We start from the raw sequence: 12,474 nt of genomic DNA on the forward strand, positions 1-12,474 counted from the left end.
AATTGCCATTGTGAAAATGTTTCAGGCTGGTAGCCCCTGGAGAAAGGGGAGGGGGCCTCATTTTGTTTGTTTGTTTCTCAAGACCTTTCACCAGAGCATTTACAATTCATTCTGGCTGAATGGAGCATAGACTTGGACCAACCCCTTCCAGCTGATGCTACCTGCCCTGCACAACCCCACGGTTGACAAAAAGAAAACGTATTTCCTTTACCCTCTTGATGTACACACACCTAAGTCAGGGTATGTGTTATTTCCCCCTCATCCTACACCATCAAAAGAAGTCTTACCTTTTCAAAGATCCACAAAATAAATATTTTCTTGGTTCCCACCCTCCATTATTGCCAAATAATAATTATAATATTAATAATAAACCACAGAGTTCTTAGATGGGAACAGAAAAAAAAAAATGGTTCCGGTTGCAATTCTCGGGGGGAAATAAAACAATATTAAAAAAAAAAAAAAAAAAGGACAAGAATCACTGTACTTTCTATAAATAAGTGGGTCCTGGGAACGGGGCTGGGTGACAGGCGAGCGGCGGGCGCCCACTATTTGCACACGAACTGGTCCACGATCTCCGTGCACTTCTTGCACTTGACGTAGCAGCACCAATGGAACTTGCAGTGGCAGCGCTCGGTCTGCACGGTCTTGAACTGGTCATAGCCGCGGCCGCAGCACATGAGCTCGCAGCCGTCCATGCCCTCGGACGTCTTGTTGCACAGGCGGCCCTGCGTGCCCAGCGAGCCCGTGCTCTCGTTGCGCACGCAGTAGTCGGGGCTGGGGTCGATGTAGACCAGGTCCTGCGTGGTGGGCGAGTTGAAGCGGCTGTTCACCTGCACCAGCTTGCCTCGGCCATTGAGCCGCATGGCCGCCGCGCTGTCATACTTCTCCTTCAGGGCGTCGCCCACCTTGCGGAAGTCGGCCAGCTGCAGCCAGCACGTCTTGAGGCTACAGGAGCCGGACACCCCGTGGCACTTGCAGGCCACGTCGGCCAGGTTGTACACTGTCTGTGGGGACATGGGACAGTCAGTTTACAAACGCATGGAGGAACCCGGGGGGCAGGCAGGGCTATGTTAACAAAGCTCCCCTCCACCTTCTGGCTGGAGCCACGTTCCCCCCTAAAAACTAGGGGCTGGGCTGCTTCCTCCTCATTCTCCACTACCCAAAGTCTGTACTGCTTTCTTTTTTTTTTTTTTTTTTAATATATATTTTATTGATTTTTTACAGAGAGGAAGAGAGAGGGATAGAGAGTTAGAAACATTGATGATAGAGAAACATCGATTAGCTGCCTCTTGCACACCCCCCACTGGGGATGTGCCCGAAACCAAGGTACATGCCCCTGACCGGAATCGAACCTGGGACCTTTCAGTCCGCAGGCCGACGCTCTATCCACTGAGCCAAACCGGTTTCAGCTGTACTGCTTTCTTTAGACCTGGGGCGGGGAACCTTTTTTCTGCTATGGGCCATATGGCTCTTTATCACATCACTCGCAGGCCATACAAAATTATCAACTGCTATATTGGTTCAAACATTTAATTAACTCACCCCTCGCAGGGCCAGAGCAAATGATTTCGTGGGCCTTATATGGCCCCTGGGCCGGACGTTCCCCACCTCAGCTTTAAACAGTCAACAAAGTAAGTATGTTCTTAGCCCCTCATCATTACACATCATCATCATAAACAGCCACAGCTCTTTCATAGGAACAGGAAAAATGTGTTCCACTTGCCTCTGTGTTGTCGGGAAACAACATTAGCAGCAACTAATGCAGCCTGAACGCTCTTCCCAGAGACGGTGCGAAACTCTTTACCTGCGCCGCCTGGATTGATCCCCACAACCAGCCTATGAGGGCAGCGCTATTATCGTTCCCATTTCACAGAGAAGGAAAACGAGGCCCAGAGAGGTGGGTGACTTAGCCAACTAATGGGAAGTAGGGGTACCAGGATTTGAACCCAGGCAGTTGGGCTCCAAGCTCATGCTCAGTGACTTGCCTATGGGTACCCAACTGATTAAGTGGTACGGCTGGGAGGGGTCCAGCCCGGGTGGGATTAGGGCTCAGACCTTGGCTCACTATGACTATTAGTGCTGTGTACCCGCACTGTATTAAGAGCCTTTACATTCTTTTCTTTCATTTAATCCTCCCAGCAATGGGATCACACAGGCTGGATTAGATGGTGACACACGGGCACAGAGAAGGAGAGTGGCCTGCGCAGGTCACACAGCTGGAGTGTGGGAGAATTGGGCCCGGATCTCAGATCTTCTCCCTCCTGCTTCCTGGACCATCCCTACCCCTCCCTCCACTGCCTAGGCTAAGAGCACCCACCTGGACCCAGGCAGACCTGGATTCTCTCCTGCCTCTGCCTCTGAATTCAAGCTACGGGCATCCCCTCTCGGAGCCTCCACTTCCCATCTGTGTAGGGGACTGTGGCGGCACCAGCCTCGCGGCACCAGCCTCACAGCACTGTCGTCAGGATAAAATTAGAGGATGCTCAGAAAGTACTGAGCGTGCAGGATGGAAGCAGTAAATCTGGTCTTTCTCCAGGGTGACAAGGGCATGGCATCGGGGCCCTTCCCAATCACCTCAGCCTCGGGTCTGGCCTCAGAGCACTGTGCCCAGCAGTCTGGGAGGTGGCGGCTGCCTATTTATAGCCCTGGCGGCCCACGGTGCCTGGACCGGTTACCCTCCAGGGTCCCAGTGCTGTTGGCAGGAACCTGGAGGCTGGAGTGAGTGAGAAGGCTGCTTCCACCCAGCACAGCCACGACCTTCCTCCAGGGGGTCTGCAGGGGCTTTCTTAAAAAGGGGGCCCGGGTGTATCCCCTTGGCATAAAGAGTTTCAGGCACAGCTAGTCTAAGGAAGGGTTTTGCAAACATATTTAACCTTCACTCCCCCTTGAGGAAAATAAAAAGCTATGTCCCGAGGAGATGCTAATGGGATTTCCTGGCACAGTGTCCAAATTCCCTGCCCCACCCCCACCACCCTGGAGAAAAACTGTCTTTTATGTAACCTCATCCGCCAGGATACACGCTCAGCTCACTGCTTGCATTAGAAAACTTAGGGCAGGGGGGAGAATCCCTCAATATTAAAAAAATGCAGATGTTAAATGAAATGATAATATCAAAGGTACTTTTCCAATTCTGCAAAATTCCCTCCCTTCACCTGGAAATCCCTTGACCTGTTCTCCTTGGTTGCTAAGCCCCTGATGACTTTTCTACGTGGGAGAAGTGTAGGGAATCTTCAAAGATGGACGGAAGCACCTCAGATGGGCAGAAGGGGCCCAGAGCAGCAGCCACATCTCTGTCCCAAGGGCATGTCCCGTCTGAGAGAGTCAAGGTGTGCGTCTCTGCTGAGCACAAGAGCAAGGTCTCTGGGCTCCCAGAGAGAGCAGGGGTGACATGCCCGTTGCACAGCCTGGGGTGGGCCACCCTGGGGAGAGAGAGTTCAGACACCCTACGGTGGACGACCTGAGGCAGGGGAGGCCACACTCCCTCTGGAGCAATTATCTGACCCCTCGGGGCAGCCCAGGCGAAAACCTGCAGAGTTCAGTCCGTCCCCGACACCGCCACATGTTTGGCATCAAATCCGAGTAGACAGGACAGCTGGAATGGTCTATGTCTTCTCCTCCCTAAGGTTTAGCATTTATCAAGCACTTTGCTACTGGCCAACACTAAAGGAAGACCTTTGGCAAAACCAGAGGAAGTTGTGATTTTGTGGGTAAGAAAGAGTCACGTATTGGTATTTCACATGATCCCCCTTAGTGCTCAAGATAACTTCAAGCTAATGCCATGGCCATTTAACAGATGTGGAAGTGTGGAAACGGAGGCTCAGAAACAGAAAGGTCCAGACAGAACTGGATTTTAGATTTCACTGTTTCCAAAAGCTATATCCCTTCATCCCTAAGCTGTGATGCAGGAGTTCAATTAAGGAAAAAAAAGCACAAAGCACCTGGTTTATATCTCACTCCTTTAATTCTCTTCCACAGCCATGAAGTGTTTCTCTAGGCCTCAGTTTCCCAATCTCTAAAATGGGGGTGTGCAGACAAAGGGTTCTAAGGCTCCTTCCTTCCAGTTCTGGGTATTTTCCTTTGTGATTATCTTCCCTTCTCCTCACCCCAAAATACAGAAGGGTGAAGTCTCTGAGCAGAAAGTCCCTGGCACCTACCTTTCCCAGGGGCTCTGTGAAAAAAATAATGACCCTGGTTTTCAATGCTGCCAAAGAGAAGTTTTCACCCCTTCATTTTAGAGCAGCCATAAAGTGCCATGTGCTTCCCCGCAGGGAAAAAGGGGTCCTTTTAACTATTGTGGAGAAGCATTTCATGGCCCCACCAGGGGAAGGAGGGAGCAGAATGGGGACACTCAGGAGGGCCTGCAGATTCGGTCCCCTCTGGGCACTTCTGAGTGGCCCTCTCATCCCTCCAGAGGCACCCACAATTGGCCTGATGGTCAGACTAGAAAAAGGCTGTAGTTTTCCTATAAAAGCGCTCTCTCTCTCTCTTTTTAAGAAAAGCCTTCAGTCCATCAAGCTTGCTCTCTAATGACATAGGGAAGAGGAAGAGAGGTAAGTCCTGGAGACTGGGGTGAGGGCTTCTCAGCTGGGCACTTACTGGAGAAAGAACTCCCTCTCCCCAAGGTAAGCCCAGCCACAGACCTGTTCCAGGGAGGAGGGCAAACACTGCTAACTTTTTTACTTCCAAGCTGGGCTGGCCAGTGGCCCTGGGGACTGATTAAAGGGGCCGAGAAAGCTCTTTGTCAGGCTCCTGCAGAAGCACCTTGGCTGGAGGGGGCCCAGGTAGCACTGACCCCCACGAGGCCTTTCTGGGGGGTGTGCCCCTCTCCAGAGAGGCCTGAGGTCTTGGGGTGGAGGGTGGGGGAGTGGGAGAGAGCAGGAGGAAGGGGAGAGAAAAAGAGACAAACAGGGAGAGAGGGAAGGAGACCAGAAAAGATAGAAAGGGAGTTGGAGACAGAGAGAGGGAGACAAAAGATGCGGAGAGACAAAGAGACAGGCACCAGAGGCAGAGGGAGGGGTGGAGAGGCCGGAAGAGGCCCGGCTCGGTTGGGGGGAGACAAAGGGAAGCAGCGTGGACCCCCCGGGCACTCACCCTGCGGCCGGCCTCGTTGTTGTGCAGGTTCATGAGGATGCGCGCGCTCTCGTAGGAGCCTTTGGCGTGGATGCGCTCCCGCTCGCGCGCGTCCACGAACTCCTTGGCGAAGCGGTAGCCGTAGTCGATGTTGTCGCCGCAGCCGCCCCACAGCCAGTCCCGGGGCAGGTCCTTGGGGCGCGCGGCGCGGCTGCAGCCGCAGGTGGACAGCTCGCCCTCGCGGCACGCGCGGCTCATGGCGTTGACCACCCCCGCGGCGCTCACCGCGTACGTGAAGGCCGTCTCGCGGCTGCCTGCGGGCGAGGACGCGGGTCACCGGGCGCTGCGGAGGGCCCCCCCCCAACCCCCCCACTCACAGCAGCCCCTGGCCCGGGAGGGTGTGGGCGGGGATGCTGTGGAGATGCTCGCACACGTGCTGCCCGGGGAGGGACGGGGACCACGGAGGGCCCCATCCCCAACATACTCTCAGGCCCTGCGCCCCCCGCCCTGCTGCTTCCCCCCAAATAACAAATAAATAACAAATAACAACGCAGCAGCAAGTAACAAAGGAGTGGCACATCCCTGAGACCTGCGCTCTTGCCTGTCAGAGCCAAAGGCAGGATTCTAGGCAGTGCTGGCCTGATTTTCTCTCCAACTCTTTTTAAAATATTGGAAACTTCTTATTTCCAAAAAACGCACAAGAAAGGAGTCATTGAGGGGAAAGTCAGAATTTGGGTAGACTTCCTCACATATATTTTAGTGTTTGTATTATTTTCACATGGCGGGCGCACAGCAGTTGCCAGGCTTGGAGCCTCGGAAAGTTTGAGGCCCCAGTGGGTGGCGGCCACTGCAGCAGCCACACGGTGGCCACGTCCCCTCCTCCTGCTGCCTGTCCCCTGGCCCTCCCGCAGCACTAAGTGTGTCCCAGGATGAGGCTCTAGGCTTTCCCAGTGGAGCATTTTCTAAACGCATCCCTAGACCGTTATCAGGGAGCCGCTTCTTTCTGAATCCCAGGCTGACTGGACTGAGACTTCTCATCTAGGTGAGCGTCTCCTTTGAAAACAGCCTGCGGGTCTGCGGTGCCACTTCTGCCACTCCCTGCCATCCCGCGCCTCAGTGTGAGAATATGACAGCAAGAAGGCAAAAGCACCATCTCAAGGGGAAAGACCAAAAAAAAAAAAGCTTCTTCCTCCCTAAGACTTGTAAAGAATATACAAACCTGAAACAGGTTTCCCCTTCCCTAAAGCTTGCAAACACTGCCCCCCTGTAAAACAGGGGCCCTGTCTGTCAGGAGAAAAATGGAGGTTATCACAGACCGCCTTAATCTCCACTTGTACGTGAGGACATTTCTAAGCCTAACAGAAGCCACTCAATAAAAAGCTGTACGATGAGGGAGAAAGGGTTAACACCAGCAGGCCAGCTGAAGCTGGGTCTGGGGGTGAGCTGAGGGGGGCTCACTTTCCTCAACTATAAAATCAGAGTATTGAACTTGAAACCTGGGCGGGAGGGAGGGATTCTCTGACACTAGAATCCCTGCACCAAAATCAGTTTATCCCGCACTGCAAGTGCTTGCTAACTGTTTTGTGAGGAGCGGAGAGGGGTGGCGATGCAACCCGGCCCCAACCAGAAGGGTCCTTCTGCAGGGGGACGGCTGTGCCCCTTCGAGGACCCTTCCTTTTCCTGGGACGTCTGCTCCAACCCCATCCATGGCCATTTCTGACCCCACCCCCACCCCTTCCAGGAATGGCGATGGTTCCCATTTACCACAGACCTTCCCTCCCACATTTTAAAAAATGAATAACTTGAGGCGTGTGCTGGTGGTTGGCAGGAGGATCCAGAAAGTTCCTGTGGGGTGTGACATCTATCTTGCTGGAATTAGTGAGGCAGAGAACATGGGAGGGAGTGGAGAGAAATGAGGAGGGAAGATAGATTCTAGGGAGTTATTTAAGGATGAGCACATAACACAGAAAATGCTGTGGCCCTGGATGGGAGGCTGAGGGAATACAGAGGTAGCTAGAGGAAGAGGAGATAAACAATCCTTCAGAGATACGGAAAATCAGACCCTGTCTTGTGAGTATACAAAGCATAAAAGGTCTTTTATACCAGACACAATCATGCTGCTTGTTTCAGAAGTCTATCTTGAGCAGTTCTTTTTTTGCCCCAGAATACGAACCTGGTAGAAGTCTCCGAGCTAATTGGTCACTGCAGGGGAAACGTGGGTTTGAAAGGGGCTCTTTGGCTAACAGCCTGTGGCTACAGTCATCCTGGATGGAATACTGCTGCTTCTCCTGGGTTTCCCTCCCTGTGAACCTGCATCCTCTCCCATCCTCACACTCCTTAAAAATGGTGCCTCCCTGACATAGCTTTTCACAGCATGGAAACAAAGAAGGGACGGAGACAAAAGCTGGAAGAAAGGGTAGCATGATGAAAAATGAGCAAGTTTCCCAAGTGAAGAGCGGGCCCTTCACCAGGCGATTGTGTACAGTGCCTCCGAGGCCATTGGTACCCTAGAAAAATGAGTTGGGGAGGGGGGTGGAAGTGGCAGCCCTGGGTTTCTCAGACACTGGCCCCATCACAGGGTCAGATTCTCACGGACAAGAATTGCTCTCCATGTCCCTGATGTCCCAAGTGCTTTGGACAAGAATTGCTCTCCATGTCCCTGATGTCCCAAGTGCTTTGGACAAGAATTGCTCTCCATGTCCCTGATGTCCCAAGTGCTTTGGACAAGAATTGCTCTCCATGTCCCTGATGTCCCAAGTGCTTTGGAGCAGGGAAGTGCGCGCACACACACACACACCTTTCATTCTTAAAGGTGTTCTGAACTTTCCCTCCCAAGGTACCCTTAAATGGAAAAGTGAAAACGAAGCCACTTTCCCACGAATGGGGTTGGGTCCATGTTCCTCTTCCACCAAAAGCTATTCTGTTTTTTCTTCTCTCCAAATGTATTTTAAATTTGAGAGAGAGAGAGAGAGAGAGAGAGAGAGAGAGAGAGAGAGAGAGAGAGAGAGAGGCGGCTCTGTTGTTGCTCCAACACAAGCCACCCAGCAGCAGCTTTCTGCCCTGAGACCCCAGGCACCTGGGGAACTGTTGGCAAGGGAGACGGGGCATCTTCCCAGAACAGCAGCTGACTTGGAGATCCTGTCTAGGAGGGCTCCCTCAGAGGCCGTCCCACCCACTTCCCATGGACCCAGACAGACAGTACCACACAGCTGAGGACCAGAGAATGTACTTGCAAGGGACAATTAAATATAGGCCTTTGTACCAAGGGTTCTGCTTGTTCCCCGAGAAGCAGGCTCTTTGAATCTTGGACCACATTTTAAATAAATCTCCAGCAGAACTCAAATCCACTTAGCAAATGATAGCTTATTCTGAACATGTTGGCCCAAAACAGGCTGCATATACAGACAAGAAGAGGATCTGAAACCAAAGCTGTGTCCCAGTGACTACACAGAAAAACAGTTCCAACTGCTGTTTCCCTGTCTGGTTACCATCAGAGGTGTGCGATTTTTGCTAACTCATATTCTTGTGAAAACTGGCCCCACAGTTGGAGGGGAAGGCAGTGTAGGGGCACGCTGTAAGCAAATGTAAGGGGGGAAGGCTGACAACATGCCATTCTGCTATCACTTTAAAAAGAAGTGTCTAGTTCACCCACAATATCAAAATGCAGGGGAACTGAATCTCCACCACACCCCCTGTTACCTACATAAGGCAGCCTATATTCAGGGAAAACTGTTTCTGAGGCTGAACTCCCAGCTCCTGATCCAGTATATACATTAGCACATTTTAATCATTAACAGGAAGGACAAAGCCCTAGGAAACTTTGCAGGCTGGGGCTTCAGACCATTTTCCCATTCAATTAGAAGACTGGCTTCCAGACCTGTATTATTTTAGTTTATGAAGCCGCTTGGCTCAAACATCCACTGACAACTCTTTTTTGTTCTCAATGAATGCACTTTTCAGGGTTTTTTAAAAAAGCATTTTATCCATCCGTGACGGATATTAAGCCAACTTTTTATCTTCAGTCAGTATAAACAGTTAATTGCTTTGATAGATTGCTTCTTATTTTAGGAGTTACTGCAGTCATATTAATTATAAGGGCTTGTTTTGCATAAAAGAAAAGAGGCCTAAAATATTCACACCAGAAAACGCACACAGGACCTAGTCTGTCAGACAGCACCCTGTGCTATTAAACCAAACCAGAGGCAAACCGATGTTTCAAATTCTTTGCCTTTTGTCCAGTTTTAATGCCATCTCCTCCCTGAATGGAACAACAAGTTCAACAACATATTTAAAATAAAGAATCGCATTGTGAGTGATACAATTAAACTTTTTCTTTTAAGTTGCTAGGTTGAGGTCTGAATGAAGGATGTGCTTTTATATCAATTGCCAAAATCGCAAATGTAAATTGAACCATTTCTAATTAAAATTCTTTCAGGGACTAAAAGGAAAGCTTTTAACTTATAGATCTCTATAGCCTCAGGGACTATCTATATTAGGAAAATTAGAACCTGATTCATTTCCAACACACCCAGCATTCCGAAAGATGACAACTTTTAGTTTGCTGCTTGGGCCATTTGAATTGCGGCTTAAGTTAGAAAACTGTTAACAGCTAAAAGAGTTTTGGAGCTTAAGAGAGTATAACTGACTCAGCTTTCCTCATCTACTTTTGAGAAACCAAAATAAGTGTGCTGCTTCTATTGTAACCAAAATGTTTCTTAGAAAAATTACACGTTCAGAAAAAATAATGGCGTCTTAGATGCTCCCCTCCTGATTGGGTGAAGGAAGTCCAGAAGGTTAAAAAAAAAAAAAAAAGGAGTGTGGGAACGGGAATTAACACAGGCAGCAATAAGGACACAAATCCCTAAGCCACTATTCTGCTGGAAGATTCCCTGGGGATCAGGCTGGTCAGGAAACACGAAGGACTTTTTCTAGGAGAAAGGTTTATAGATATATTTAAAAATATGTGAAGTGGTCTCCTACCTATCTGCATAACCCTGCCAAACACGGAGGTGTTATCCACAGTGCTGCAGTTCCATCGCCGATGCCGGAACTGATACTGGCATTCCTTGATGCCCGTCTTCGCGCCTTCGCCAATGTACTGCATGTGGTCCTGGTACAAATGGCAGAGCTTCTTCTGTCCTTGAGAGAGTCCTGCCAGCTGGCTGCAGAGAGGCTGTGCTCCTATGATATATACTTCTGACATCTGAACAGGGTTATTCATACCTAGCGACCTGGAAAGGGGTGGGGGGAGATGTGCGTTTAAGATTTACGTGAACTCTCGAGGTGGGCCCCCAGAAAGCATGTCAGCAAGACATAGTTCTAAGCACACAGATGCTTTTCTCTCCTGCTTGTCCTCATGACAAAGTATGAGAAGGGCTTCATAAAACTCCTCTGTTTCAGCTCCACTCAGAAAACGGAGGTATTGTGTAGTCCCCATCCCGCCATCTGGCCCCTCAGAGTTTTCAACTCCCTTCCTTGCCCCCACCCCTGCCGTATACCTGAACCAGTATTTCCGAAACCCACTCAGAAAAGAGGTAAACAGCGGTTTCGGGACAAATCTCTGACCTTAGAGAAAGTGACTCACTCACTTTGCCCCACAAATTGGACCGATCTGCCTTGAAAAAATGTCTGAATGCCGAGGAAAGTAGACACAATTAGACACGGGCGGCAGATAGCAGTTCCTTTTGACTGATGGAAGAACAGTGGGACAAGTATATGGACGGGAGAAACTTCACCAACGCTCTGGACAGTTTAAAAGGGCTCCTTATGTATGATTGTGAAGGACCCAAGACAGGGTATCCAGTGAACAGCAGTCATGTTTGACAGTCAGAAAAACACTGCTCATTCACAGGGAAAAGTATCCAGAACGCCGTCAAAAATAATCCTCTGGATATACTGCAGCCTATCGGCACGGGCCCTGCCAGAAAGAAACCCTCTCATTCAGGGACATGGGACTACTTCAAGTTCACCTTTTCTTGACCGAATTTCGAGCCCAAATACTTCTCGACTTGAAGTTCAGCTGTCCTCCTAGAACTCTCCCTACAGTAGACCCTGAAGGTTAATAACCTCAAGTGACAGAAAAATAAAAGTTGGAACTCACTTTTACTACCTAGAGGTGGCAAAAAGTAAAATGTACAGATAGGCTTCCAGTGATGAGAGAAGCGACTTTTGGTTCCCTTTCATTATATGATGGACTACAAGCACGCATCTGAACAAGGGCCTCACAGAAACAGGTCTAGATTTATAACTTCTGATTCCCTAGGGAGCTAAAGATAAGCTTTACAATATTAGCAACTTCAAAGAAAATTCTTATTTAAAAAATACATGTAAATAAAAATGTATATGTGTCTTAGATAAATGCACCCAAGCTCATGTTTTAGCTTTAAATATGGCAGCATAATACAAATGTATCTTTTTTTAAAAAAAAATAAAATAAAATATGCACGTAGAATGAACTTACCACCAAGAATTGGCTTCTATTACAACCTGGGCGAAGGAGAAAAATATGGCCAAAGCCATTAGGAAGAACTTGGAAGACATTGCACTTCCAGCCGTCCCCAAAGCAACTCCTGGGCTTAATATTCCAATGGACGTCTGGAGAGGGAAGAAAGGAGCAGATGTTTATTGCCTCTCAGATAATTTTCAAGCATACAAGTTTAAACAACGGAAGCATCCGGGTCTCTTAAGTTTACTGTTGATTGACTGCGCTTCTCCTCCGTGAGCTGTTTGATGAGAAGATATAGGCAGTTTCTTTTTCCAAATGAATCCACCCACGCAACCTCACCAGGAAATCTGATTTCTCTGGGATCCTGCGCGCGGGGCACGCCAGCGGATTACAAACATGTCTCAATGCTGTTGAGTCAAAGCCCGGGTGCCAGGCGCTGCCTCCTTCCTGCTCGCTCGCTCGTGTCCCGCACCCCCTCGCTCCCCTCTAGTTCCCGCAGTGCTAGGTCCCTCCGTGGGAATTCACTTGGGACCCCGCCGCCACCCTCGCCCTCTCCCCGACCTGGGCCGAGCAACAAGTGGAGCCGGAATTAATTCCAAGGGCGAGAGGAGCGCGAAGGAGAGTGGAGCGCGCCGCCGGCGGCTGCGGAGGAGGCGGGGTGGCCGGCGCGGGGGTGGGGGGTGGGGGCAGGACGCGGGAGGGAAGGGCAGGGGGTGGGGGGCGAGGCCCGGGGGAGCAGCGCGCGAGAAAGTGCCCAGCTGGGAAATGCAGCTCTGAATTAACATCGTATGTTTCATAATCAGTTTACGGGCCGCTTTGGGCGAAGCCACTTCCAGAAGGGGGAGGGCAGCCTGGTTTTCCTCAGGACGCTCCTCAGCCGGATTGGAGCTGGAGGAAGGAGATGGGGGGCACAGGAGTCAATGGAGAGAGAGAGAGAGAGATCTGCTCTCCCAACCAAG

At 50.3% G+C, this 12,474-nt stretch overlaps 1 protein-coding gene across 1 annotated transcript; it reads right to left on the reverse strand.

The window, feature by feature from the left end:
- Positions 1–494: 494 nt before the first annotated feature.
- WNT5A (Wnt family member 5A) lies at positions 495–11,625 on the reverse strand. The gene is made up of 4 exons (XM_008146325.3): positions 11,531–11,625; positions 10,051–10,301; positions 5,092–5,384; positions 495–1,004 (listed from the first exon to the last, which is right to left on the reverse strand). The coding sequence occupies exons 1-4, from the start codon at positions 11,608–11,610 to the stop codon at positions 546–548; spliced, it is 1,083 nt and encodes a 360-aa protein (XP_008144547.1). The 5' UTR covers positions 11,611–11,625; the 3' UTR covers positions 495–545.
- Between the last annotated feature and the right edge of the window lie 849 nt (positions 11,626–12,474).

This window comes from Eptesicus fuscus, chromosome 18 (genome assembly GCF_027574615.1).
Source record: "Eptesicus fuscus isolate TK198812 chromosome 18, DD_ASM_mEF_20220401, whole genome shotgun sequence".
NCBI lineage: Eukaryota > Metazoa > Chordata > Mammalia > Chiroptera > Vespertilionidae > Eptesicus > Eptesicus fuscus.